Source organism: Bos javanicus, chromosome 29 (genome assembly GCF_032452875.1).
Source record: "Bos javanicus breed banteng chromosome 29, ARS-OSU_banteng_1.0, whole genome shotgun sequence".
Taxonomy (NCBI): Eukaryota; Metazoa; Chordata; class Mammalia; order Artiodactyla; family Bovidae; genus Bos; species Bos javanicus.
In genome coordinates this window covers 47,907,123-47,935,066 of record NC_083896.1, presented here as the reverse complement: position 1 = coordinate 47,935,066, position 27,944 = coordinate 47,907,123, and the positions used below count along the sequence as shown (strand labels likewise).

Genomic DNA, 27,944 nt, shown 5'->3' with positions numbered 1-27,944 from the left:
CTGGCGTCACCCTCAGGTTTGAAGGGGTCAATGAGCCGGCTCAGCAGAGCCAGAAGGTTCCATAGGCGGCCTGGCAGGAAGAAAATGAGCCCAGGTGACCCTGGCTTCCAGCCCCACCTCCAACGCCTGTGAACGCCCAGAGGACCCAGGTCAGCTCCTGCCAGATCCAGGGAGACAGGAACACGATGGCAGGCAGCCAGGGCCGACTCCTCAGTTCCTGAATTTTCAGAGAGCGCCACTCTAACCATGGACCAGCCCTGGCTGACTCAGCAGCTATCTTCCTCCATTTGTAGCTTGCAGACAAAAGGCAGTCCGCCAGGCAAGGGTCCTCGGAGGGGCTGGCTGCTCTGACACACAGCTCGCCCAAGAGGGCACATGGGCCCTGGGGGCAGGGGAGCTGACCTTCCATAGGCCTCGAGGTTTTCAGTGGCCACATGAGCTGCCCACAAGGGGAGACCTGCCTCCTGCCTTGGAAACTGGAGGGGCTGGGTGAGCACAGTGGGCCCCTGCCCCGTTGGGGACTCCAAATCAGAAACCGACAGGACCAGAAGCAGATCGGGGCAACCAGGATGTGTCGTCGGAACGTGTCCCGCGGCCACACTGCACTCTCCCCGACCCCGTCCTCCCGTGCCCCGCCTCCAGGCCCGCCCACCCTCCTTCCTGAAGGGGCCTTACTGCGCCCCAGGAAAACGATACCTTTGGCTACCTTGCAACCACCACTTGACTCACTTTGAGAACTATAATTGAGAAATGAGTTTTAAACATGGCATTTTCTATCTTGCATGGAATCCTTGTGCAAATAATTGACAATTAGAGAGTTAAAACATTTCAACTTCTAAAAAAAGTACCTTTTAAGAAGTGTGCCTCTTCAAAAGGGAACCTGGTTGCTCTGGAGCTGATAAACACCAGGCTTTATCCAGCTGGGTGCTGACAGCCAGGCCGACCCCCACCGGAGAATAAAGAGACCACATGTAGAGCGACTCGGCAGCAAGTGGGTCAAAAAAAGTTTATTTTGAATATTTAATTTAAAAAAACCATACCTATAAGGTGTGCTACAGAAACTTAGATACAAGGATTGCATATAAAACCCAACCTAACCGTGGTAAAGCAAATGCACTTCAGGAAAGAAAACGCGTCCCTTGTGGTCACTGAGGTCCCAACACCCGAGCAGTTCCACAGGGTCACTCGGGAGGCTGCTGAGCAGGCCTCCCAGCCCCTCCCGGGGGACGGGCTCCCCACAGCAGCCCAGGAGAGCTCACGCTTGTTCGCTTCACATTCTCAGGCAAGTCGATCTGTTACATTTCGCTGTCGTTTAACACACTATTTTGGCAGAAAGAGTACTGCTCCCTTGATGGGAAGCGTTTCTGCGGTTCCCCGGGGGAAGGGGCCTGCCTTCCCGCAACATCCAGGACGAGAGGAGAAAGGCGGGGCTTTGCGAAACCTAGCAACCACCGCAGGACTTCACAGCAGGAGCAGCGCCTCCACGCACCAGAACGCTCCAGTGCTTTCTAGAGCTTTCCCGCAATGCTAACTTCCCATCAGGCCCTTCCCTCTTTCTCCAAACCCCCCAGGACCAGGCCCCCACCACAGGGGTGGTCCTGCCTCCCGACAGCGGGGCACGGACAACCCGCACTCGGGACTGAAGGTCACCCAAGTGGCTCCACGCCACAGTCAATTTGGCAAAAAAAAGAAAATGCCTTAAATGCATAAAAACAATCAGCGGGTCCTCCAAGAAACATGATTACAATATATTAGCAAGTTCTGGGGCGTAAACATTTCCAAAAGCATCAGCAGAAGTATTAAATAGAAAAGCAGGAGTGCACACGCCCCTCCGCACCCTAAGAGGCGGCAGGCCTGGCGCGGCCGTGGCGGGGGCGAGGTGCCTACTGCCGCAGCTCCACGTAGTTGGCGGGGAAGAGCCCGTACCTGCCCTTGCACAGCCCGCGCCACCAGCCATCATCAATCATCTCGATGTTGGTGATGATGTCGTCGGGGTCGAAGGAGATCTCATCGTCGCCCGCTGCGGAGGAGGCCAGAGAGCAGTGGTCACCCCCGGTGTCTCTGGGTCAGCCAACCGCCAGGAGGAAGACCCGCCAGCAGCCCCTCGAGCTGGCGGCCTCCCACGGAGGCTCTGCCGGGGTGCAGGGTGCTGGGGTGGAGGATCACGGGGGTGGACGGGTCCCGGTCTGCCCTGCTCAATGAGGGCGGCTCTGCACGCACATGGCAGCTACAGAGACCCAACCGAGCCCTTCATACAAAGCCCTGAGCCAGGACTTCCCTGGTGGCACAGTGGGCAACAGTCTGTCTGCCAACGCGGGTTGGACACCTTATCCGGAAGATTTCACGTGCCATGGAACAACTAAACAACTACACCCTGACTACTGAAGCCCACAAGCTGCAGACTGAAGCCCGAGCACCCTGGAGCCCTCTCTCTGCAACAAGAGAAGCCATGACAATGAAAAGCCTTCACATCAGAATGAAAAATAGCTCCCGCTCCCCACAACTGGAGAAAGCCCACACAGCTAAAAGATTCAGCACACACAAAAAACCCTAACCCAGACCAGATGAAATGGGACTGAGGAAGATACAGAATTCCCTGCGTTGTATCTGCAACTTTTCTATAACCTTGCAATTGTTTAAATATAAATTCTTCTTAAAAATTGTAAATAGCGTTCTGAGAGTCCTAACTCTTGAGAGAGGAGTTGCTGGAAGCCCCCAGTCCCGCATGCCCCCAGCCCTCCTTCTGGCCCGCCAGCGGTTTCTCACCAGCCTGGTAGTCATAGAGGGCGATGGCAGTGATTCCAAGGTCGTTTTCATATTCATCATAGGTACCTTCCTCTAGAATAAACCAGGGCCGAGTCTGAGAGAGAACCAGAGCTCCATGCTCACTCCCAGCAGACAGCCCTTCCCAAGGTCCAGGAGTCGCCAGTCGGGAGTCAGTGGCCCCAGGGCACCGAGAGCCGCCTGCCCCTCATACCAACAAGAGGAGCCACCCCAAGGAGCGAACACACAGAGGGATCATCTGGGTTGAGACTGGGACAGTTGTCAGGGTATAATTTTTTAAATTTCAAATATTCAGCACTATTGTCAGGAAACGTCCGTGCCAAGAACAAACGAACGGCGAGCGAGAGACAGCTGATCACCTGCCATCGTGCTCGGGGAGGTGAGCGCTCTGCCCTGGGCAGGTTCTCGTGCTGATTCCCAAGTCACTCCCCGAGGGGGAACGGGCCCAGACATACAGAAGGGAACCCCACGCTCATCCACCCACTCCACCTTCAGGGTGCCAGGGACCTCCATCTTGTGAACTCCGGACACCGGGGCTTCCCCTCGGGAAAGACGACAGCAGGAGCCCATCCTCCATGCCCACCCCCTCAGTGCCCCCCGCACAGGCAGGGGTCTCCCTGGAAGGCCCCGGGGCTGGGGCCACAGCTGAGGTGGGGCAGCTCAGCCCGCGGGAAAGGGGAGGTCTGCAGAGGAAAAGCAGCGGAGGGGGTGTGACGCAGGAGGCCCCATACCTGCTCGATAGTGGCCCGGCGCCTCCGTGCTTTCGTAGACGCCCTCAGAGACGTAGGCCTCCGGGTACTCCGTGGTCTCCACGCTGTAGCCCAGCTCAGGCTCTCTGCTGGGGCTCGGCTCAGCCCGGAATGAGGCCGCGTCCTGGGGAGTCAAGGGCAAGTTCCCGTGGCCCCACCGCCCAGAGCCACGCAGAAACCTGGCAGCCCCGGCCGACACGGGACAGACACGGGGGGAGGCGGGTCACCCGCCGACGTCCTATGAGCACCTGCATCCTGACGGGGCCCCTCCCCAGGATCCCCTCTCACCCCGACCCCGAGTCCCACCATCACTAAGAACCTGCCGGCCACGAGAGACTTGCGTTCCTGGGGCAGGTCTGGCCTGCTCCCTTTTGGGCCCAGACCACCATGGCACCCCAAACCCCCAGAGCCCCCAGCCCTATGAGGCTCTGACGACAGCTCCAGGGCGGCACCCCAGCCCTCCAGCTGGAGCAGACGAGCCCGCGCATGGCAGGTGCCATCCCCACCAACACTGTGGAGGTGAGGCATGGGAGTGACCGCCAAGCCACGCACAAGAGCAAAGGGCGCTCTGCTGACAGCCCCAAGCTGACCACCAGCCCGGCCAGGGTGCGCCTGGGGCACCCTTACAGGTCAGAGCAGCAAGGTGCCCGCATGGAGCAGCTCTAGGAAGGGCCAGAATTCAGGCCCCAGTCTTCCAGAGGGTGGCAAGGGTGTGGGCAGGCGGGCAGGAGGGCTGCACCTTGGCCAGACACCGGAGCCCCTCGAGAGCTGAACAAAGCAGTGACAGGCTCCTGCTGGCAGTGCCCCCGGAGGCGGGGGGCACAGACCGGAGGGCAAGGAGCGGCTGCGCTGGGGGGGCCACCCTGAGCAGGTCAGTGGGGCGTGGGCGGCCTCCCCCACCAGTGCCCCCCGCCCATCGGGTGGTTCAGGGAGGCTGGCCTGGCTGTGGGGCATGCAGGGGGGCTTACACAGGGCCCCTTTCCATGGCATCAGTTATAAAACCCCACCCGCAAGGCCAGCCCCGCTCACAGCTCTCCCAACCCCCGACCCCTCTGAGTCAAACTACTGTGTGCTCCTGGGACTCAGCAAGGCACCCCGAGAGGCGACGTGAGGTGATGAGGAGACGGGGGGTGAACAGGACCCTGGGGCAGAGGGGACTCGAGCTCGGGGTGTGGGTGTGGACAGTGGGGGCCGAGCTGCTCTGGGAGGGGGCCACAGGGGCCTTTGGTGGCGGGGTAGGGAGGTCGTTCAGTGACCAGGGATCAAAGGAGCAGGAACTAGGGACCGAGGACTCTGGAGAAAGGGCCAGGGAGAGGGGAGCTGAGGAGTGGTGGCAGAGAGAGGGAGGAAAAAGGCAGACTTAAGGCTCCCGGTGTCAGGAGACGCCGCAGGGCGGGGGAAGGCAAGGGGTCGAAGCCCGCACACAGGAGGCCTGCCCTCTGGGTCGCCGACAAGCGCTGGCAGAGACCCCGTCCACAGGGCGCTGGGCTGGGAAGGGTGTCTCCAGGAGTCAGAGTCACTGGCAAACCCAATGACAACACCAACCTCGTAGACGGGGCTCGATGGTGGCCTCTCCTGAGCCGGCTGGGGTGTGGGGGACGCGGGCGGCGTGGGCTTCTGGGCCCGGGCCTGCTCCTGAAACGCAGAAACACACAGTCAGCTCGTTCTCAGGCTGCCGGAGGAAGAAGCAAAGCTGCTTTGAAGCTACGGTCGTCTGCGCTAGCAGGACGGTCACAAGTCCTCCAGGTGCTGGAAACCCCCGCGAGGAACACCCCCAGGCAGCGAGTGTCCTTGAAGGGCTGGAAACAGAGACATTCCTTCCCACATTCCTTGCTCGCTCGCAAGACCCGGCTGTCAGGCATCCGTGGCCCCTGCCCAGCGATGCACGTGGTCCGTGTCCTGCCTCTGGACTGCTGCTCACGGCCCAGAGGGCTCTGGAGCGACGCTGTGCCGAGGGGGCTCACACAGGGGAGGCGGCGGGACAGGCTGGATGCAGCGAGGGACGACACGGCAGCAGGGACAGCAAGAGACCCTCAAAAGCAAAATCGAGAGACGATCGCCACCAGAAACCTCTCTTCTCAAGTCTTCCAACTCCTGCATCTTTCAGATCAGATCGCAGGAATTACACTCCCGAGTCATAAGAAGACAAAGGTGTTACATAAAAAGGAAACCAAACTACCAGGAAAAATGCCTCGGCGTGTGGGCCTACAACAAAGAAAAACTTACAAACGCCTAGCTAAAAACCTGAAGGAGAGAGAGCTTAAAGTTCCTGGCAGTTAAGAACGATACAAGGTAATTATGAGTTTGCAGTTATCCGACCTCACCACGTGTGACAAAGCGTGTGTCAGGGCGTCTGGAATCCCCGCCCAGCACTCCCTGCCACTGCGCAGTGCCTGCCTCAGCCCCCACCCTCCCCCGATGGGGTCTTCAGAGCCCCAACCACCAATGTCTGCGGGGCTAAATAAAGCTTTACGATCTGTAAGGCACCACAGGCATTACTGCAGACTCTGCCCTTCCTCACCACCCGGGGAGAGGGCTTCCACACCCGCTTCCCGGGCGAGGGCATGGCTGTGGCTCCCTGAGCTGATCTGCCTCCAGCCGCCCGGCTAGGGGGTGACGGACTAGGGCAGAGCCACTGGACATCAGTCCACTCAGAAGGGTTTTAGGAGAAGGGCCACCCCGTCCCTCTCACCTCTCACAGCTCCCATCTCTACTTTCCCTCGTGGAAAAAGTCTACAAAGAATCACAGAGCAACCTGCAGAGCCAGGCTCCAGAAGCAACAGCAACAAGAGCCCGCAGACCGCTCCTTCGCGGGGACTCCTCCTGTGTCCCCCAGCCTCCACCCAAGGAGGTGGCGGGCTCCCCAGGGGCATGGGTGGGGACAGAGTGCCAGGGAGACGTGTGGAAGCGGGCTCAGCCGAGGGCGTGCGTGCTGCCCGCCGCACAGGGCAGGACAGGCGGGCAGTCACCCTGGGCTGGGTCAGCAGGGCTGTCAGGCAGGTCAGCTGTCTCATGTCTGGGGACAAGAACCTGGGCCATCTGTGTGGCTGAAACCGTCAGTGCGAGAAGGCGCCGAGTCTACGATAACCCCACGGACTGGAGACGGGCGAGCAGGGCCCGCGGGCTCCCAGCCCCCGGCGCCGCCCGCACTCACGTCCAGCTGCCGCCGCGCCGCCTCCTGCTCCTGCCGCTCCTGGGCCATCCTCTGCACCCGCTCCGCCTCGGCCTTCCGCCGGTCCTCCTGTTCTTTCTCCTTCGCCAGGTTTTCAAAGTTCGCTCTGATGTTACTTGTTTTGCTGTTCACTACAGAGGAAGGAGAGACTTACCCAGAGCACCACCGTCGCCCCCACACCGGGCTGGCCCGGGGAATCTTCCCCGGGACCCAGGCACTGACCGGCTGAGCAGGGACGCACCCCCTCGGCTGCCAGCCCAGCCTCCGCCAGGAACGAGCCTTCGCTGCTGTGTCTGCCACACGTGCAGCGGGAACGTGGGCACAGAGCCCTGCATCTGGAACATTCTCATGCTCCAAACATCACTACGTCCTTTACCACCAGACACGAGGAAGATACGCCCCTAGGGAGGCCCTCGATCGAACAGTCAGAAGCACTGACTCTGAGCTCCACCCCCATGATGTTTCCTGTGACGGAACAGGACGGCCAGGCACCCCTCAAGGACCCCGGCGGACGGGTGAGACACCTGCCCTGGGTGAGACACAGGCTGACCTGACACTTCCTGGGACGTGGTTTTCCCTGAATTTTGATTACGATAGGTAATCACCTGCCGTGCCCCAAACCCACAGATGACCAGGTTCTCCGTCAGTGCTCCACCGGCTCCTGTCAACCCTCCTCCCGCCCTCAGCACCACCCTGCAACACCGCTGCACAAAATTTCTCCTGGGAAAGCCCTCAGGGCTGCCAGGACTCACCTGCTTCAACAGGGACAGTCTTCTGGTAAGACGAGGACACCGCGGCAACGTCCTCAAAGGTGGAGGCGTTCTGCCGAGACACAAGCCGGGGTCAGGAGGGCTCAGGTCCCCTCCCCTGCGGCCGGCAGAGCTGCTGAACCTGCACAGGTGCTAAGCTGGCCCCAGATCCTCCCAGGGAACCAGCCCAGGCCTACAGATCTCACCAGCCCACACACTAACGGAGACACAGAAAGTGTGCCAACTCACCCCGGCTGGTGACCCCAGAATCAGCGTCAGAGAAGAGACGCATGTGTGGGGGAGTCAGCAGGGCCAAGGGTTTAGAGCAGTGAAAACTGCAGGAGTGTAGAGTGGCGAACACATGTTATCCACGCTCATCCAGACCCGCAGGATGCACAGCCCAGAGGTGAGCCCCAACGCCGCCCCCGGCCGTGGGCGACCTGAGACACAGGTTCAACACAGCTTCACGGCGAGGGGTGTGTGTGTTGGGGAGCACATGGGAAATCTCTGCACCTTCCTCTCGAATTCGAGAAAACTTCAAAACGGGCAGAAAAACTAACATCCCATCTTCACGACCATAAACCCAGCATGTCTTCCTGAGCGCTCACCACCAAGGAGACCCAGTGTTTACAAGGGAGCCCAGAGGCCTCTGCTGTGCGGGGAGAGAACACGGCCTCCCCCCGCCCCCAGGATGGTCTCGGTGGTGCCCCCCACCCTTGCCAAGCACCCTCGCAGTCTCCTCTCCCGCCGTCATCCCACAGACACGGCCTCTGCCCACACACTCTGTAGGCCCCCACCCCACCAGCACTGCCTGCCCTGCCTGGCAGCCCGCCCAGGCTGTCTCACCAGCCCTGCCTGCCCTCCCAGTTCCCCAGCCCAGCAGAAGCCCTGACAACCACCTGTGAGGCTCTGCCCGCTCCGTCCCCCTCACCCCTTACACCCAGGGGCGTCAGCACCCACCCCCAGCCCCGGCTGGAAGCACGTGGTCAGACCACTGACGCCGCCTCCTATCTGGGGCCACGGCCTGGCAGGTTCCCCGAGACCCACTGTCCACCCTGCGGCCAGGGGGTTGCTGGCTCCATACCCCATCCGTGTCCCACACACTCGCAGTGCCCCGTCTCCAGGCCCTCAGCCCCCCAGCCTCAGTGAGCGCCCGCTCTGCTTCCTCAGGACACCGTCCGCGGCCAGAGCCCCGCGCCCGGGGCCACACACACTCAGGGGACGGGGCCCCAGGGGTCAGCCAGGAGCCTGGGGGAAGGGAACTCGGCGGGGACAGGCCCGCTCGTCCAGACTCCCACGGGCAGGGCAGCCGCAACCTCCGGCCACTGAGCCGACAGGTGCCGGGTGGGGGCGGCCCCGCACAGCTCACAGGTCCGCCCCTCCGACGCCCTGGAGTTTAGACTAGACCCCCAACCATCTGACGTGCTGAGGACTGCAGACGGAGACCCTAGACGGGTCAGGAGGGCGCCCCTGGGAGAGCTGAAAGCGGAGCCTGTGGTCACGCTGGCCACGCTGGGTAGACTCTCACAAGCCCCTGCAGTGACAGAAACATGGTGCAGCAGCCTTCTCCAAGACGCAGCCACCACCAGGTGGCCAGAGTAACCAAGGAGCTCCGCTCCCAGCGCGGCTCAAGCTCAGCACTTTCAGCACCAACAGCCACCTGGCCATGGGCCCCAGGCCCCGCTCTACAACACGACAGGGACCGTACCCACCCCACCGTGCAGCCTCGGAAGTCCAGGAGAGGACCCAGGGACACTGGAAGGGAAGCCCAGTGCTTGGGTAAGCTACCCCCACCGCCACGGGGATGACACACACCTGCCTGGGGAGCTTTTCAAAGATGTGCTAGGCACGCCCCCGGAGGCCAAAGACCACCACGGAACAGTGGCCGACCCCCAGCCCTCGGCAGGACACACCGAGCCAGGAGGAGGAGCACTCACCTTATCCATCCGGTCCTTCTGCACCCCGTACTTCCCGCCGAAGCCTTTGGAGTAGTCTGCAACGTGACGACACGGCACTCAGCCCCGGGCTGAGGACCAGTGGCCACCGACAGCAGGTGCATGCAGACGCGGACACCCCGGAAAGCGCGCGCAAAGCAATGCAAGCGAGGACCCGGCACCCCGAGCCCTTGCCCGCGAGGCGAGTGCGCCTCCACCCGGGGTCCCGGCGGCAAGCAGGGGAGGGCAAGGAAGCGGTGGGCATGCTCCGCGTGCTCCCGGGGCAAGGGTGCGGGCGTGGGCGGCAGGCAGGGCGCACCTCCCAGCACAGCCTCCACCCAGCCTCGCCCGCTGCTGCCATCCTGCCCTACCCAGCTTTAAAGAGAGGCTCTGAGGTGCGGTTTCTCTCGTTCGTTTGAAAGAGAGGAAACTCCCATGGACGTCTATCAGCCCCACTTAGACCACAGCCACACAGGCCCACGAGACGGTCACAGCACCGTGCAGCACCAACACCACACACGGCCAAGGCCACGTCCGTGTGGTTTGCGGGGTCAGCCCCAGGGGATTCTCTGCCTCCCTCCCTGAACACAGGCTGAGGGCCTCTCAGGACACAACACCCGGCCAACTGCGTGTCCAGGCCCTGAGGGAACTGCGCTGAGCATAAGCACATCTTCATCTGGACTCCCAACACCACCCAGAACCTCTGTGATTCCAGCTTCTTGTGTGTGAGCACACACCCAGACCCTCCTGTGATTCCTGCTTCCTGTGGGTGAGCACACACTCAGAACCCCCTGTGATTCCTGCTTCCTGTGTGTGAGCACACACTCAGAATCCCCTGTGATTCCTGCTTCCTGTGTGTGAGCACACACCCATAACCTCCTGTGATTCCTGCTTCCTGTGTGTGAGCACACACTCAGAATCCCCTGTGATTCCTGCTTCCTGTGTGTGAGCACACACTCAGAACCCCCTGTGATTCCTGCTTCCTGTGTGTGAGCACACACTCAGAACCCCCTGTGATTCCTGCTTCCTGTGTGTGAGCACACACTCAGAACCCCCTGTGATTCCTGCTTCCTGTGTGTGAGCACACACTCAGAACCCCCTGTGATTCCTGCTTCCTGTGTGTGAGCACACACTCAGAACCCCCTGTGATTCCTGCTTCCTGTGTGTGAGCACACACTCAGAACCCCCTGTGATTCCTGCTTCCTGTGTGTGAGCACACACTCAGAACCCCCTGTGATTCCTGCTTCCTGTGTGTGAGCACACACTCAGAATCCCCTGTGATTCCTGCTTCCTGTGTGTGAGCACACACTCAGAACCCCCTGTGATTCCTGCTTCCTGTGTGTGAGCACACACTCAGAACCCCCTGTGATTCCTGCTTCCTGTGTGTGAGCACACACTCAGAATCCCCTGTGATTCCTGCTTCCTGTGTGTGAGCACACACTCAGAACCCCCTGTGATTCCGGCTTCCTGTACCTACTTTCTGCTTCGTTGTGAAGGAGTTAAATGCAGACAGGGTCATCGAAAAACAAAACTCTAAAGAACACCCCCAGAAGTAAGACCCCAAAACCAAGTGGACACGCCTGCCCTGTGCCCCTCTGGTCCAAGCCCAGTAATCACACTCAACCGAACACATTTCTCCCAGCCTCAGAGGCAGGAAGGTGGCTTATTCCAGTCACAGTACCCGTGTCAACAGCGAGAGCTGCCAGAGGAGCCGAGGGAGGCCAGGCACCCGCTCCAGAGACCAGTCACCTGCAGTTCACACTCCCTTTTACCAAGCATACACCCCAGAGGTTACAGGTGAGAAGAAAGTGAGTGGGGAAGAGAGTGCGCAGAGGGTCCGCTCCGCAGAGCAGTGTGGGGAGAGCCCAGCCCTGCGGTGACAGCGGTGACCAGAGGCCAAGCCTGAGGTCTGCGCTAAGCGGGGGCGCGGGGGGGGGGGGAGGGTGGGGCTGGGAAGCAACTGTGCCTTGCTGGGACCCGTGCTTGGCCAGTTTCTCCTTGTAATCAAACCCCACAGCACAGGAGTCCTGCCTCTCGGACTGAACACCAAATCTGCCTCCGAAACCAGTCTTATAATCTGAAAATCCACAGGTGACCATGGAGAAAACAACCAAGAAAGGAAACAAGTTTGGTTAAAATCGTAGAAGGTTTGCAGGAATCAAACACATTGCTTCGAGAAAACGAGAGCCCTGTTGAGTGAGGGAGCCACAGAGCCAGCTCCTGGCATCACCGATGGTCACAAGGGCTCAAGAGGTTGAAGGACAAATGAAATCTGAACGGGTCAGCCACGGCCCGAAAGCAGGCTAGGACCTGTCTATGAGCTGGTTGGGAAGAGCCACTCCAGGCTCCGAGATTCATCCAAGGGTCCTGCCTGCACTGCAGACAAGAGCACGTGTCTCTGCACACGTGAGAGATACGTCACACACGTGGCCTGTCCCCAGCCCTGCGGCAGCCCCGCTCTGGACCCGCCGCCTGGGAGGGCGCGAGCCGGGCTCTGGCAGCCACTCTCCCAGGGGATACAGCCCGCCTCCTGGCTGGGAGCACAGAGCCACCCCTTCAGCCACCCGTGCGGGCAGAAGCAGCCCCTGGGAAACTGCGGCGGCAGCCCGGGGCTCCAGGGCACGGAGGCCTCACCGCAACCCCCCAGGGGATCACTACAGGCGGAGGGGTCTTTTCAAAGCCGAGGGAGGCACAGGGACCCTCCCCGCCCCCAGGGAAGACACGACACACTGCAACCCAAGTACCGCGAGGCCCAGCGCACAGAGCCGAGCTCTGTGAACAAAGCCGAGCTCCGGAAGGCCGCGGGGGACGCACCTTTCTGGGACTCGTGCAGCTGGGGCTTCTCCTGGTGGTCCCAGCCGAGGGCACACTTGTCCTGTCTGTCCGTCTGCACACCGAACTTCCCCCCGAAGCCTTTCACGTAGTCTGCAGACGACACAAAAGGCCACAATCGAGGATTAACAGGGAGAAAGCACGTTTTTCACAAAGTTAAACACACACAACTTGCTCAACCCGCGCTTGCTCCTGTGTGTGAGCTTGCTCCAGACCTTTGGGAAAACTTCCAGTGACCTTTGTTAAGAGGACCTCCCCATACCATGGCCAGAAAGTACCCCCAGCTACAATCTGGGTCTCCTGGATAAACAGAGATGGGACCCCGAAAGGAAGACCCAAGGCGTGCTGTTCAACCAGCACCGCGGAGCCCGCGGGGTCTCTTCTGCACACAGACGGGCGACTTGAGGGCCGTTACCAGCCACTCTGCTGAAGTGTCAGAGCTACAAGACGGCCGAGGGCTGGGTTTCTAAGTTAACAGCGCTGGTCTGTACGTGCTGTCTTCAAGCTCCATGTTTAACAGCGCATCTGCCCTCAGGCCTCCGGGTCGTGTTCTGGTTCTCCGCGCCTGTTCTGATGGTCACCCCGCACACTAACAGCTGCTGGCTGGGGAAGGAGCTAAGCTGAGGCCACCTTTCTGGGACTCGTGCTTCTCGGTTTTGCCTTGATACTCGAAGCCGACGGCACTCTTATCCACCTTGTCCTTGTCGATGCCGTACTTGCCACCGAAACCTCTGGAGTAATCTGCAGACAAGAAAAAGCGCTGTCCACACACCAGCCGTGGGAACAGCAAGCACGCTGGGAACCTCAGCAGTCTGGAAGGAAGGACTGCTATCATTCCACTCAAAAAAACAAACCAAGGGGGCTTCCGTGGTGGCTCAGCGGTAAAGAATCCGCCTGCCATTGCGGGAGACATGGGTTCGATTCCAGGTCCGGGAAGATTTCACACTCCGCAGAGCAACTAAGCCTGGGCACCACGACTACCGAGGCTCTGTTCTCGAGTCCGGAGACCCCGAGCTACTGAGCCCACACGCCCGAGAGCCTGCGCTCTGCGACAAGAGAAGCCACGGCACGGAGAGGCCCGTGCAATTGCAACTCGAGCAGCCCCCTGCTTGCCGCAACCAGAGAAAAGTCCTCGCAGCAACGAAGACCCAGTGCAGCCAAAAATAACTAAATCAAATTAAACCACCACCACCACCAGGGGGGCCTCCCTGGGGGTCGAGGCTTGAGACTCCACGCTCCTAAAAGGCTTGAGACTCCACGCTCCTAAAAGGCTTGAGACTCCACGCTCCTAAAGCAGGCAGCCCAGATTCAATCCCCGGTCAGAGATCTGGACTCCAAAAGTTGCAATAAGGATCCTAAACACGGCAACTAAGATCCAGAGCAATCAAGTAAGTAAATAATTGAAAAAATAAAAAATCTTTAAGGCTTACTCTAAGATTGCAAATGTGGAAAACACTTAAAAGTATTATTTATATGCACAGAAGAACTGAAAAAAGTAGCACGTATAGTGAATGAATAACTGTAGCATCTCTCCTTTAGTCCAAAAGACAGCATGAAGACCAAGTTGACGTGAAGCTTCTGAAATCAAGGATGAGCAACAGGAGCAAGCTTTTAGGTCACTCTAGGCAGGGACTTCCTTGGCAGTCCCGGCAAAACCAATGCAGGGGGCACGGGTTCAATCCCTGGTCTGGGAAGATCCTACCCACCGCAGGGCAGTTAAGCCCATGCGGCACGACTACCGAGCCTGCATGCTGCTCCGACTGAAGCCTGAGCGCCGAGAGCCCGCGCTCTGCAACAGAAGCCACCACGATGAGAAGCCTGTGAACCGCAACCAAGAACAGCCCCTGTTCACTGCAACTAGAGAAAGCCCGCGCACAGCAAGGAAAGGCAGCAAAAATTAAACAAACACTAAGTCACCCTGCTTCCTCAACTACAGCAGAGACGAGATGGGGCACCTCCAGAGACAGCACCAACACGGAGCACCTTCTAGGAACTCAAGTTCCGCTCAAGGCTAAGTTACCATAAATACTAGACAGCTGTTTTACACACAGCAGGCTCCGTCACAGACCCATGAGCGGGGGCTCAACCCCACCCAAGCAGGCCCAGAGCTGCCAAGGACTGCTGCGCTGCTCCAGGTACTTCGGCCTCTGCTCCCCAGCTTCCTGGAGGCAGAGCTATTCTTCTGCAAGGGCATCTGGGGAGAGGGTCTGGCAGAACGAACAGGATCCAACAGCGGGTCCTGAGGAGCATGTGCAGACAGGGCACAGGCGGACAGGTGTGCTCCCAGCACGGGGCAGGGTAGCCCAGTGCCGGGGCAGGCGGGCCCTTGGGCAGAAGGGAAGCAACACCCCCAGTCCAGCAGCCCTTCCCTTGAGAGACGCCCAGTCATGGGTGCCGCCAGTGGCGGCTTTCATTTTTGATTCTTAAAATTCTGGAGATTTACAAAGCTATGCGAGCTCTCAGTTCCTATGTCACCAGTGATTCAAAAACTCGAACGCACAGGCCAAATAAAACACACCATGCAGAGCAGCAGCCAACCTCACCCTCTGCGGCAGGGTCAGGTCCATGTGTCCAACTCCACACACGCGCCTCAGTGGGCAGAGCACTGTAACTGACCTCCAACGGGGGCACCACGCGAAGGGAGGGTCAGGCCGGCCACCAAGGACAGCCTGGCAGCATCCAGCGAATTTTAAGTCCAACATGCTTGACTCAGCGACTCCACCGCTAGAACTCATCTTTTAAATAACCACTCTTGTGCGTAAGACACAGGACAGGAATATCCACGGCAGTCAGTTCTTAACATCCAAACCTGGAAATGAGCTCAACTCCACCTTCCAGAGAGGAACAGTTCAGGAACTACACAGTGTCCATGCAGCGGAGGACTGAGCAGTCATCGAAACGACGACAAAGCCCCTACTCCAACCAGGTAAGAACAGGGATGTCCAAATCCTTCAAGCTAAAAGAGCTGTATAAATAAAACATCAAGCGGCTGGCACGGGGAGAGGGAGCTCCCTGGGCTCGTGTGAGTAAACGCACGAGCAAGGGGGGGCTGCAGGCGCCGACAGTCAGCGGGGTGCGCAGCGGCCCGCCCGCCCACCTCTCTGCGACCCGTGCTTCTCCGTCTCGCCCTGGTAGTCGAAGCCCACGGCGCTCTTGTCCACGCGGTCGGACTGCACGCCGTACTTGCCACCGAAACCACTCGAGTAGTCTGGGGAGACAGGGTGGCAGCAGGAAGAAGCGTGTCAGAGCAAAATGCCATTCCGGTTAAAAGCAGCAGGAGCAAAGCATCGGCAGCAATGCACCAGGAGACAAGAGCTGTTCAAAGAAGCACGAGGAGCCACCCGCGGTCAGATGGGGCGCCGCGTGTCGTCTGGTGTCCCTGCAGTCTGGCCCCTTCCGACAGCTGGAGGGCAGAGGTGAGCCACGGGCACACTTTGGAAAGTAACCATTCAAATAAAGCTCAGCGTGTGAAGAAAGGGACATGGCCACGTGGGTCTTTCTAGAAAAGACTGGAGCCCACCAACACCCTGGGCTGGGTGGACCAGACGGACCCGCCCCTAGAGCGCTCCCAGGCCGGCTACCTCCCTGGTCATCGGATGCCCTGCAAGAGGCGTAAGCAAACAAGCTCACAAAAAACACCTCAAGTGCTTTGAGGAAGCGATGTGCTTTCATTTCAGAAAGGGCTGACAAGTGAGCACAAGCTCATGAAGACCAGCCAGCACCGTGTTCACAACAGCTCGCACACTGTGCAAACATCAGCACCGAAACAGCTCTGGTCACTATCCTAAGGGGAGAGTCTGCTTTGCCAACCAAGCTTAAGAGCAAACTGCCCAAGGCAACGCTGCTCAGAGGAGGGAGGCAATGAGGAGACACAAGACCCGGGTCCACTCGCTGCCTGACGGGGGCCCCGCCACACCACACCCCAGACGCCTGAGGGGAGGGCAGTGTCCCGACCCCTCCGGATGAGGCCACGAGGGACTCCTGCCTTCAAAAGCAGGGGGGCTTTCTGCATCTGTCCCACCTCACCTTTCTGTGAGGCGTGCTTCTCGGTCTTCCCCTGGTACTCGAAGCCCACGGCAGACTGCAGTTACAGAAAAAGAGGAGATGCAGATTTCAACGTCTGGATCCATGAACATGACATTTTAAAAAACACGAACCATGTTATTGGTATTTTTTTATTTTTTTATCTCCTAAGGAATGATGCTAAAGCTGAAACTCCAGTACTTTGGCCACCTCATGCGAAGAGTTGACTCACTGGAAAAGACTCTGATGCTGGGAGGGATTGGGGGCAGGAGGAGAAGGGGATGACAGAGGATGAGATGGCTGGATGGCATCACTGACTCGATGGACGTGAGTCTGAATGAACTCCAGAAGTTGGTGATGGACAGGGAGGCCTGGCACGCTGCAATTCATGGGGTTGCAAAGAATCGGACATGACTGAGCGACTGAACTGAACTGCAGCTACTAATGCCCAAAGTACCAGTATTTTGAATTTGCACACCTTGAAACACTGAAGCCCAGGGGCCGCCCCAGACAATCAGCGAGGCAGCTCTCAATGCTACGACATAAAATGAGGGGGCTGCCGGCCCTGAGCCAGGGCCTCGAACCAGAGGAACAGCATCAGACACTCAGCACAGCCCTGGAAGTGGGTGTGAGGGGGGCCCTCTGTCACTGTGACACAGGCAGGGACAGGGAGTCCCCACTGTCCCCTGGGACACATCGAAGGCCATCTCAGGGCCACTCGATGAGCAGGCACCAACATGGAGGTTTCTACAGCAACCAGGGGAAAACTCTCTCGCCTCTCAAACAGCCAATCATCTCAGAGCATCTGTGAAGGGGCGGGCGGGGCCTCAGGAGCCTGTGCTCGGGACCCCCACCTTGCATCCCCACAGTCCGAGGCACCTCTGCGCCACTCCGAGATGCCCAGAAGACACCCGGAGCGAGCTCAGTCTACAAGGTGGGGCCAGCTGCCCGCGCCGCCTCACTCACCTGGTCCACTCTGTCCACCTGGACGCCAAACTTGCCTCCAAAGCCCCGGACGGAGTCAACCTGCGAGCAGTGCTTGGAGAGCTTTGACTGATACTCGTGGCCGACAGCTGACTGGACAGGGGCACAAGTGAAGCGTTAGTCGCCCTCCAGCACTGCCCCACTGGACCCACCCCCCGCCGGGGCAGCCTGCACTTCTGCTCGGTGTGGGCGACACAAACAAAACCACCCAACCTGGAAGCCGGCCGGGGGAGGTGACTCCAGGGGCATCGCCACGCCCTCAGTCAGGTGTTCCTGAACCCTCTGCACACCAGGCTCCCCAGAAGTCGCCCGAACCCCAGCCACAGGGGGCTTCCTGAGGTGCCTGGGCGTGCAGAACAGGAGGCCAGGCCCCAACCAGCACCACAGAGCCAGCAGCCTGCCAGCGACTCCTGAGACCGCTTCCAGAAGACTGCCGGCAGTGATCAGCCTCCTCAGGTGGGAGGAGGTCACTGTCAAAGCACGAGACCCAGGAATCAGGGCTCAAACCGGAACACAGAGGGCATGCTTCAGGCACACCGCACGGTCAGCGCCACTGCCTACCACACAGCCAGCCCGCCCAGGTGTGCAGTGGGGCCTGCCGCCGGCTCAGCACCCCCGGTCAGGGAAGCAGGTCTGGTGGCCTCTCAAGGCCACATGCTGACCGAGCAGTCCACCCCGAGCTTTCCGCTGTGTCAGCAAGCTGGAGCCTGCGGCCCACATCCACACCGAGGTTCTCTGTAAATAAAGCTTTCTGGAACATACCACATCTGTTCATTTACAGAAAATCTATGCCTAGCTTTGTGTCAAGACAATACAGCTAGTTCAGGAGCCGCCCGAGAGCCTGTGGTGGCCAAGCAACTAAAATATTTACATCCTGAAGTCTGAGCAGCCCCGGGCTGCTGAAGTCACCCAGGCCCGGCCCTCAGAGGAAGGTTCCAGGCGCCCTCGGCAGAATGGACAGGGGTCACGAACCTTTGTGGACACCGAGGACACAGGACAGGTGACCTACACGTGACCCAGCGCCAGGCGAGGCAGCAGCTCGTCCAAGCCCAGCTCCTCCCCAGGGAGCCACGCCCACCTTGGCCCTCCTACAATCCATCGAGGGGCCTGCCAGCGTACTACCAACTCCTCTCCCGCTTGTTTATCTGGAACTTCAGTGGCAGGGTTCAGGGTCCAACCCCCACGGGGTCACAACCAGCGCTGGCAGCTAGCTCTGCAGGCAGCTTAGCACGCGCTCTTCCACAGCCAGGGAGCAAAGCAAGCTTTACTTTCCAGTCCGGAGCTGCTACTTTCTCTCCCTCCCAGCGGGATCCGATGCCCACAGCTAACAGCTGATCCAGAGCCCTGCAGCCTCAGAAAACCTGTGGCAGAGACCACCCACCTGCAGCTTCGGGGGTCTCACCCAGAAAACATCAACAAGGTAACAGGGAGGCAGCAGCATGCCCAAAGGATCCCCCAGCGTGCCTCTTCATCACTAAGAAGTCAGAACTGTTCCAAAAATACGGCCAGAGTGAAAGCTTAGCGATTCTCCCAACTTTCTCATCAAAACAGCTTTCTCCCCCAGGTTGGCCTTGGTCTTACACTGACGAGACCCTATTTCTAATCAAACAGTCAGCACCAGGCAGAGCATGCGGGAAGCAGGGGTTAACACTCTGGTCGTGGGGGCGCCCCTCTCTCAAGCAGGTGCTGGCCCACGAGTGCGACCAGCCCTGTCATTCCGGGCTGAGTCTGATCCAGGCACAAGGGGGACGGGGGGAATCACAGAGGGACCCGACCCAGCTGACACCTCAGCACAGCGGTAAGGCAGACACCTCGAGCTGCCCAACCTGGGAGATGGGCGCCCGCGTCACTGCACGCGCAGCACGCCTGCCCCAGTCTACTGTCCTCTCTGCAGGGCGGACTCGGCCCCCAGCTGATCCAGCAAAGGGTGCGGCTCTGTTCAACTTCAGTCCCACTTCCTCAGACCTGCCTGTCCTCTGCCTGGTGGGCCAGGGTCTTCTCTGAAGGTCACCAAGTGCGGAAGGACAGCAGTCAGATGGCTGCCTTTCTAGCCTCGACAGGAACCCAGGCGCTGAAACTCGGCTCTGGGCTGCAGATGGGAGCCACTAAGGCTGCAGCCCGAACCGCAGCTGACACCCAAGCGGCGATCCAGCCGCCTGCGGGCCTCCGTTCCGGTCAGAGCCGGCCTCTGGGAGGACCTTATCTCCAGCTCCAGGATTCCCAGCACTCCACTCCCTCCCCAGCAACTCAGAAACTGAAGAGCTTCCAGAAACTGCAGCCCTTCTCAGCTAAGCTCAATTGAGAGTGGGTGACTTCTGGCAAATCTCATCCTCAACAAGTGGACTCCCAACTTTTCAATGGAGGGGGAGGGCTGAGTGACAACCCTGCTGACCCTGGTGAGGTCAAACACGCCAGGACCCTGACACCACGTGGGCCGGCACTCACCTTGTCCATCCTGTCCTGCTCCACGCCAAACTTCCCTCCGTAGCCGTGCGAGGCTTTGGGTCCCGTTTCCAGCTCCTTCTCCTTGAGGGTCTGGTGTTCTTGAAACACATTCTCCCGCAGCTTGTGGATGCTTGGAAGGAAGAGATGGAAGACAAAAATCAGTCAGACAGACTGCCAAGATGTGCGTCTGGGCTTTCTGGGAGGACAGAGAAGGACACCATCTCTGCAATCTGTGAGGTTTTGCTCCCCAGTGGCTCCCCAGCCCAGCCTCCCTTGTATTCACTTTACTGCACCTCCAGTTGCCCTCAACTCCAGCAGCTCTCAGAGTCAGATACAGGTTAATGGGGAAAAAAAAGCAAGTCTGAACACACCCAGTGAGTCATCTCCAAGTCCCTACAGAAGCTGGGCTACGATGTGGACGGCATTCCACCAAGTGGAGGACAGCTCCTCGGGTTCACCAGACACCTGACCCAGGAGAGCCAGCTCCGTAAACGTCACCAGAGGCAAACGGGAGACAAAGCCCACAGGTGCACACCCGGACGACCCTAGGCCAGGAGCCCAGAGACGTGGAATATTCAGACGGCTTCTCGCTATGTGAAGCACCCCGGCTTTCCATTCAAAGGTCAAGTGAGAGGCTTTCAGAACTTAAAATGTAAAAGCCACTTTCACTTTAAGCGCTAGGAGCAGCAGGACAGATCACCAGATGCAGCCAGAACCAGGCAGGCCGGGCAGCTATCACCCAGGGCCGCCGAGGGCCACCTCACACCACAGCCACATCTCCACATCCAGACGGCAATCCCGGACGTGCGGCTTAGAACACCAACCAGGCCTGGCCACCTCCCAAGACCCTGGCGAGCTGGGGAAGAAGGCCAGCCCCCAGCGCCGCCGGAGGGGCCTCAGGGCGCCGGGGCAGTCCTGCCCTGGGTGTTCTCTGAATTCCAACCCACCCGCAGGCTGCCTGATCAGAGAGTTCTTTTCTTCTCCGATCTGCCCTCCCCAACGTGTTTTGAAACCACGGGGCACAGCAGGGCTAAGAGGCCTGGATGACAAAACCAGGTCAGCAGTCAGCCTGACCCCAGAGCAGGGAACCCGAGGCAGCTCCCAGCACCAGCTCCCCAACCGGTCCCAGGCCCTTCTCCGAACAGCTGCGAGGCGGCGGGCTCAGCGAGTCAGGAGGGAGGAACACTTGTGTCTAAAATGCCCACACTGCAGACTTCACCCACTTTTCTGGATGCACGGCTGAACCCTTCTCAGCCCAGAGGAGCTTCATTTCACTGCAGAGATCCTAGAGCCTAGACCAGTGCTCTGTGAACGACCCAAGCAGTCACAACCAGGAGAAGGGAGCACACGTCCGCACTGAGGCCAGCGCAGGCGGAGAGAAAAGTCTGAGCACATTCTCAAAGGCCCTTTTAGCTACACCTCCCAACAAGCAAACAAGCTGCCCCGGAGGTGGCGAGTTAAGACTGGCCAAGTCAGGGACAATCCCTGCTTCTTGCAGTTCTCCTATCTCGACCTTCATGAGAACAAGAAGTTCAGGACTCAGCTCAGGGTATCCAACTGACAACAACAGAATAACACTGCAACAAAACAATACAAATTAAGGACGGGTGTTTCTGATCTAGTCTTCAAAGACAGCCCATGCTTTAGAAACCTCCCATCTGCAGAGAGAACAGCTTAGTTAACTACGTTCCTGGATGAAAACCACAAGCTTAAAAACCAGACTGGAGAATTAAAAGTAGAGGAGACACTGGCAGTGAGATTTTTAAACCACTGAGCGCGTCCGTGCAGATGCACACACGCATACACGTCAGGCCTCGCCCTCACCTCCTGTGTGAACTACGAAGGACCAGACAAGGCAGAGGCAGGGCCCTCGCGCTCACCAGCAGGGAGCGGGCCCCCTTGCCCCTCACGGTTCAGAATGTCTCTGTCACACAAAGATCGAGAACGTCTCTTACTTGATGTGCTCCTGGTGCCCAGATCCTTGCACAGTTTTGGCTCCCCATCTCTGCTCTTTCTCACTTACGTCATTCTGAAAAAGAAAATAAAGAACGAGTACACCCCCACACCCTGGACTGTGAAACAGCCCCCACCCCCCGCCAAACCAAAAACCTGGGAGGACCCACTTCAGGAGACGGGAGGGGCGGGCAGACTGGGGCTCCTACCACGAAATCGGGGTCGGTCTCCCAGTCGTCGGCTCCCCCGTCGTCCGGGGTGATGGACACGGTGTGGCCGGCCGAGGCTTTCCACATCTGGAAGGGCAGCGCTGAGGGTCACAGCCGCCGGCAGAGCCCTGCCCAGGGGCCCACAGACGCTCTGCCCGGGACCCCACAGGGAGGGCGGGGAGCTACGTGCTCAAGAAGGCCACTCGTGGGACTTCCCTGGGGGTCCAGCAGCTAAGACCCCCAGCTCCCCATGCCAGGGGCCCAGGTTCAATCCCCGGTCAGGGAACTAGACTCCTGCAGGCCACGACCAAGACCTGGCGCAGCCGAATAGATTTTTCTTTTTTAAAAAAAAGGTCACTCATAATCCCCGTGCCTGAGTGACACCGGAAGGATCAAAAGAAACCTAACACGGGAGCTCTAGCACTGAAGCCAAAGGGCAGAAGCATGGGAGAGATATTCAGGGCTTCAACTCAAGGGAGGAAACTGGGAAATAAACAACGCCACGTGTGCTGCTTCACTCAGTGGGACCCCCCCGCCCCCAGGCCAAGCCTCCTGGCGGCAGTGCTGTCCCACCGGGAACGCACTACCACCAACTGTAAAGTCTGCTCCGTTGCATCACGGTTTTATTTCAAAGCATCCATTTTGACTCAAAAATAATTACTGGAAACCTAACAATGATTTTCTTAACTTAGACTCTGACAAGTCATGCAATCAGCCAAGGGCTGCTTTGCCATCTGCTTGGGGAGACGCAGGGCACACAGAATGCCAACTTCTGTGTCGGGCAGCCCTGAGGCAGGCCGCCCTGCCTCCTCAGCAGGCCCTGAAACTCTAACTTATCAGCTCGGAGAAAAATGACCCAGCCTCACAGCCGAGCCACACTGCTCTCTCCATAACTACAAAGGCAAAATCTAGCCTTTCAGGAGTTCAAAAGAAAGCAATGAGAAAAATGGTTTTGTTTTCCCCAGAAGTCCCCATAAAACTGCTCCCAGGCTAGAAGCAACTGAAGGCTTGTTTTCACGCAACCAGAAGCCCGCACCCTGGTGTCTGAGCTGAGGACACTGCCCATCTCGCATGGTGGGGCCACACTCCCTGTGCTCTGTGTGGACCCAGACAGGACAAGAGCCTTTCACAGACCTGAGAACCCCCGAGGCGGGTCCACCTGCACCCCCGGCTCTGCGAGGTCACAAGTCCAAGGTGGTGGCGGGGGGGATCAAGGGGCACAGCTCTCAGATTCCCAGACTGGAGTGCTGCCACGTCACCTGGGCAGGGAACCATGAGCCACCAGGTGGGCAGGACCAACACAGTCCCCTGGACACTGTCCCACCGGGACCCCTGCTCCCCTCTAATTAAGTGAAGCAAGGCAGGGAGCGCCCTGACGCAAACTGCTTTGAACACAGTCTCCGAGAGCCGACAGGCCAGGCTCAGCTGCAGCGGGAACAACCAGCATGCCCATTCACAGATGGAGACACAGCTGCCTGAAAGCCAAACGCTCTGCCAGAAGCCTCTGCCTCCCCGAGTCAAGACTGCCCGTGGCACCATGCTGGCCTGAGAAGGGGCCGCCCACCAGCAGGACTCCAGTTGCCTATGGTCTCCTCAGCCAGTGAGGGGACGGCCAGTCATGCAGAAGGACGGGGTCTCCAAGGAGACTCACTCCCCACCCAAGGCCAAGGTGAAAGCCACGTCCTGGCCTGTGGCTTCTCCACGCTGGCGGCGCAGAAGTCACAGGGCCCACTCTCCACCCGTCTGGAAGCCAGCCTCACTTGTGGGCAGGTGAGCACTGGCCGGCTCGCACCAGCATCATGGCTATGGGTTCCCCAACCCCATGGAAGAGGAAGAAGGGGCCAGGGGGCTGCCAGGGGTCCTCCACTCCAGGGTCGTGTGGAATCCCCTCCGCTTTCTAGACCACAGGCAACACCAAAATTGACTTTATTTTTCAAATAAGAAAATTTCCTCCCAGAAAATTATCGTCCCTATCTCTGCAAACCTAGGGAGAGAACACCCCTCGCTTTCCTTGTCAAAGGGGTTTCCCTGACTGCCCAGTGGAGCACATGAGCATGCTCATGGTGCACAAACCTTTCTTCTCCACGTGCAGATGCGAGACGCTCACAAAACTCTGCTGAAAACGCAGTAATCCAACGAAGAATTCCCAGGCATTGGGGAGAGCTTCTGTCTGTAAAAAGATTAAGAGTAAAAAGCTCAGAAGGATATGTGCTGACAGGCACCCTGGGCGAATCTTTGTGTGCTGAGATCCTTTTAGAATAGCTCTGAAATCCTCCCCAACACAACAAGGTTTTATAAAGAAATGTGAAAAGAGGGTGGGAAGATTTCCATTTCCCTAACCAAAGAGTTCAACTGACTTTCAGCCACAGTGAGAAACTACAGGAAATAAAAAAGTTCTGAACTATTTACCACTGTATGAAATTTCTTCTTAATGCAGACAGAAATCATTGCCTCAATTGCTAGCGTACATTTTGTTTGCTAAAATCCTGAGAGCTTTCCATTTCTGGTTCATCCTAATTCTGCAATAAAATTCCATTACTCTGGGTATGTATATGTGTATGTGTGTGAGTGTCCCCGGTAGCTCTGACGGTAAAGAAGCTGCCTGCAATGCGGGAGACCTAGGTTCGAGCCCTGGATGGGGAAGATTCCCCAGAAAAAGGAATGGCAACCCACTCCAATATTCTTGCAGACAGAATTCCTGGACAGATTAGCCTCGCGGGCTACAGTCCATGGGGTCACAGAGTCAGACGTGACTGAGTGACTAGCACTCTCACACTTTCACATATATATGTACACATGAGAAGCACTCCCCATGGGATGGTGACATGGCGGGGCTAGAACTCTGAGCAGTGACAGCTATCAGAACGTGAAGAATGTTGACTCGGGGAGCAAAGGAGAAGCAAGCTGCGTCTCTAACGAACGGGTAGGGTTACTTCATAAGACCAAGACTCCAATTCTGCAACCCACCAGCTCAGCAGCTCTTCCCTCAGACCACAGGACAGCCCTGACTACACATGGCACTGCTAGACACTACAGATGACTAGAATCCCCTTGTTCCCCAGAACAGACCAGTCACAGGCACACACTGTCTGTGCTGACATGTGGCCTGGCATGCATTAGCAACCAGACAGAAGATGCTCTGCTGGCCTTCCTCAATTCTGCCTTTAGAAATCCTAAATTGTATAGGTTGCTTAGTACATTCTAGGTACTGCAATTATCATCCAACATCTATGAAAACCTTCCCAAGGGTAGGCTGAAATCTATAATAATCTATTCCCTATCAATGTTTTTAATTAAAAAAAATCATGAAAACAACTCTTTGAAAAACTTAAGGCCTTTTTTTTTGATCCAAAGATAATGCCTCTGGACCCTACCTACCTCATACCACACACAATAATTAACTGGGGGAAAAAATGGATCAAAAAACCTAAGTGTCTGAACTAAAACTATTGAATTCTTAGGGAAAAAACAAGCACAAATTCTCATCACCTTGAATTTGCCAGCAGACTTTGGATGTGACACAAAAGCACAAGGGAAAACAGAAACAAGTAAATCGGGACAAAAATTTTACACTTTTTGCTTCAGAAGACACCTGTCAAGGTGAACACAATTTACAGAATGAGAGACACTGTTTTCAAATCACCTATCCAGAATACATAAAGAGCTCTTACAAGTCAACAATAAACAGGACAATTAACCACATTTTTAAATGGTGAAAGGATCTGAACAGACACTTCTCCAAAGACATACAAATGGATATGCTTGTGAAAAGACAATATCACTAACCATCAAGGGAATGCGTATCAAAGCCGACCTGAGATACCATTCCACACATTCTAAGGTGGCCACCAAAAAACAAACAAGTTTGTGGAGGGTGTGCAGAAATCAGAAGGCTCTTATGCTGCTGGCGGAAACGTAAGATGAAAGAATCTGGCAGTTCTTCAAAAGGTTAAACACAGAGGTGCCATTTATCCCAGCAACTCCACTCCTAGGTATACAGAAAACTTGTTCACAGAGCATCACTCCTAACAGCCCAAAGTGAAAATAACCCAATATCCTTGTGATACAACGATAGGCACGCGGCAGATGGTCTATCCACTCAATGGAATGTTACTAATGTCTGACGATAGAAGGAGTGAAGTACTGACACCCCCTACAACATAAACGACTCTGAAAAATCTTACACTAAGTGAAAGAAGCGGGACACAGAAGACCATATATTATACAGGCCCATTTCTAGGAGTGGCCAGATCTGCTAAGTCTACAGAGAGAAAAAGGGGACTAGCAGCTGCCCAGTGCTGGGCGTGAGGGAACCCAATCAGGTTTCTCTGAGGAGATGAAACCACGCTGAGTTAGCCATCTATTCGCCCACCCTCTCCAGTGAAGCAGAGAAAACAGGTCTCACAAGGCCCACTCTCCACACCACCATTACTCAGAGGACTCCCCTCTCCCCTTCCTCCTGCACAGTGAAGACAAGATGCCTGATGGACAAGGGCCCACTGCAACACAGGGCAGACCCCTGGGCTCCCAGCTGTCTCTCTCAACCGTGCGCTTACCCAGCCCCTGCTGCACTGTGCTGACCGAAGATCTGAGTCACCACTGACTCCCAAGTTAAGTTTTTTACAGATGTGTCTCTCAAAATGCTTCAAATAAAAGGTCCTGGGGACACACTGCCAGTTACTGAGGGGGATGTGGAGCAGAGCATACAGGACAACCCCGCACACCCCTCCTCGCTCCTCTTTCGGTCTGGGAACACTTTCCACCCGAGAGGCGCGGGCCAGCCTCTGGCACCAGCGCGGTGACTCACCCGCCGTCAGGCCCTGCCCAGCGCCGGCCAGAGGGGCGGCGGGGCAATCACGCGGTCGGCCCCAGCGGGTTAAGCCCCCATGGAGCTCCGGGGGCCAGGTCACCGCGGAGCCCAGCGGGGCGCTCGCCCGGGACGCCTCAGAGCTCCGTCCAGCGGGAAGTGGGTTCCGCACCCCCGCTCCCCCGGACCCGACGCGGCCAGATTCCACGGGAAGGAAGCCCTGTCCCCTTCGCCCCAGACCCTCTGCAGGAGCACCCAGCTTGCACGAGAGTGACTCCCAGGTGACTTCCAGCTCGCACCCAGAGGAGGGGCTGTTCCCAATCCAGAGCCGCTCAACTCTGCTGCCGCGCCGGTCGCTGCATTTCCACTGACCTGATTGCAACATCTCCCCGTAGGTGTGGGCCGGGGAGCTGGGAGCGAGCGGCCCGCCCTGCCCTTGGGAGACCCCGGCCCCTCCCCCTCGGCCCTCCGCCTCCTGAACTCCCGAGTCCGGGACCCCCGCTACCGGTAGGGCTCCTCTCCGTCCCTAGACCCTTTCGGCTCTCCGCCCCGTCCCCCTAACCCTCCAGGTCCTGGACGCCCTCCCCGGCGGTCCCCGCTCTTCCCAGGACCCTCTGGGCCCTTGTCCCCCTTCCCTTAAACACTCGGGGCCCGGCCTCTCCCCTCCCCGGCCCCCTGCCCCTTCCTCCCGACCCCCAGGTCCTGCACCCCTCCTGTAGGGCCCCTCTCCTATCCTACACACCCCCCTCAACCTTCTGGCCCCTTCTTCCCAGAAGCCCGGAGATCCTCCCCTGAGGCCCTGGACTCTCCTCCCAAGCCCCCTCAGGACCGCGTGCCCTGACCCCTCAGGCCCTGACCCCTTCCCCTTCCCCCAGCCCGCCCCTCTTTCTCCGACCTCATCCCCTCCCCAGGACTTCCCTCAGGCCCGGCCCCTTCCCCTCAACCCCCGGCCCCTTCCCCTCAGCCCCCGGCCCCTTCCCTCAGCCCCTGGCCCGCCCATCCGCTTCTCTGACCTCGGCCCCCAGCCCGGGGAAGCCTCGCCCGCGCTCCCCCCGCGCGCGAAACCGCGAGCGGAAATGCGGCGAGACCGCCGCGGCCGCCGTTTCCTTCCCGTTTCGGGACGTGGCTGCGCCTGGGGACCTCAGCTGGGGAACCGGCCCGCTCCCCCGCCCGGCGAAGGCCGAGCTCGCTCACCGCCGCCTGGGGTCGGTCCGGTCCGGCTCGGCACTGCCCAGCCTCCGCCGCGCCCGCAGCTCCCAGGCGCCCCGCTCCACTTCCGGTTCCGCGGACGGGGGCGGGGCCG

At 58.4% G+C, this 27,944-nt stretch overlaps 1 protein-coding gene across 6 annotated transcripts; it reads right to left on the bottom strand.

Moving 5' to 3' along the window:
- Positions 1-989: 989 nt before the first annotated feature.
- On the bottom strand, positions 990-27,944 carry CTTN (cortactin). Of its 6 annotated transcripts, none has more exons than XM_061407307.1 (18): positions 27,836-27,943; positions 23,908-24,004; positions 21,835-21,921; positions 21,628-21,701; positions 19,673-19,802; positions 17,210-17,320; positions 16,247-16,301; positions 15,318-15,428; positions 12,851-12,961; positions 12,203-12,313; positions 11,355-11,465; positions 9,392-9,447; positions 7,458-7,527; positions 6,688-6,836; positions 5,079-5,168; positions 3,516-3,657; positions 2,767-2,838; positions 990-2,020 (listed from the first exon to the last, which is right to left on the bottom strand). In XM_061407307.1, the coding sequence occupies exons 3-18, from the start codon at positions 21,919-21,921 to the stop codon at positions 1,884-1,886; spliced, it is 1,617 nt and encodes a 538-aa protein (XP_061263291.1). In that variant the 5' UTR covers positions 23,908-24,004; positions 27,836-27,943; the 3' UTR covers positions 990-1,883. The 6 variants fall into 6 exon arrangements, with proteins under 6 accessions (XP_061263291.1, XP_061263292.1, XP_061263295.1 ...); XM_061407308.1 differs by lacking the exon at positions 27,836-27,943 and adding an exon at positions 27,655-27,755; XM_061407311.1 differs by lacking the exon at positions 15,318-15,428 and having other exon boundaries at positions 27,836-27,944.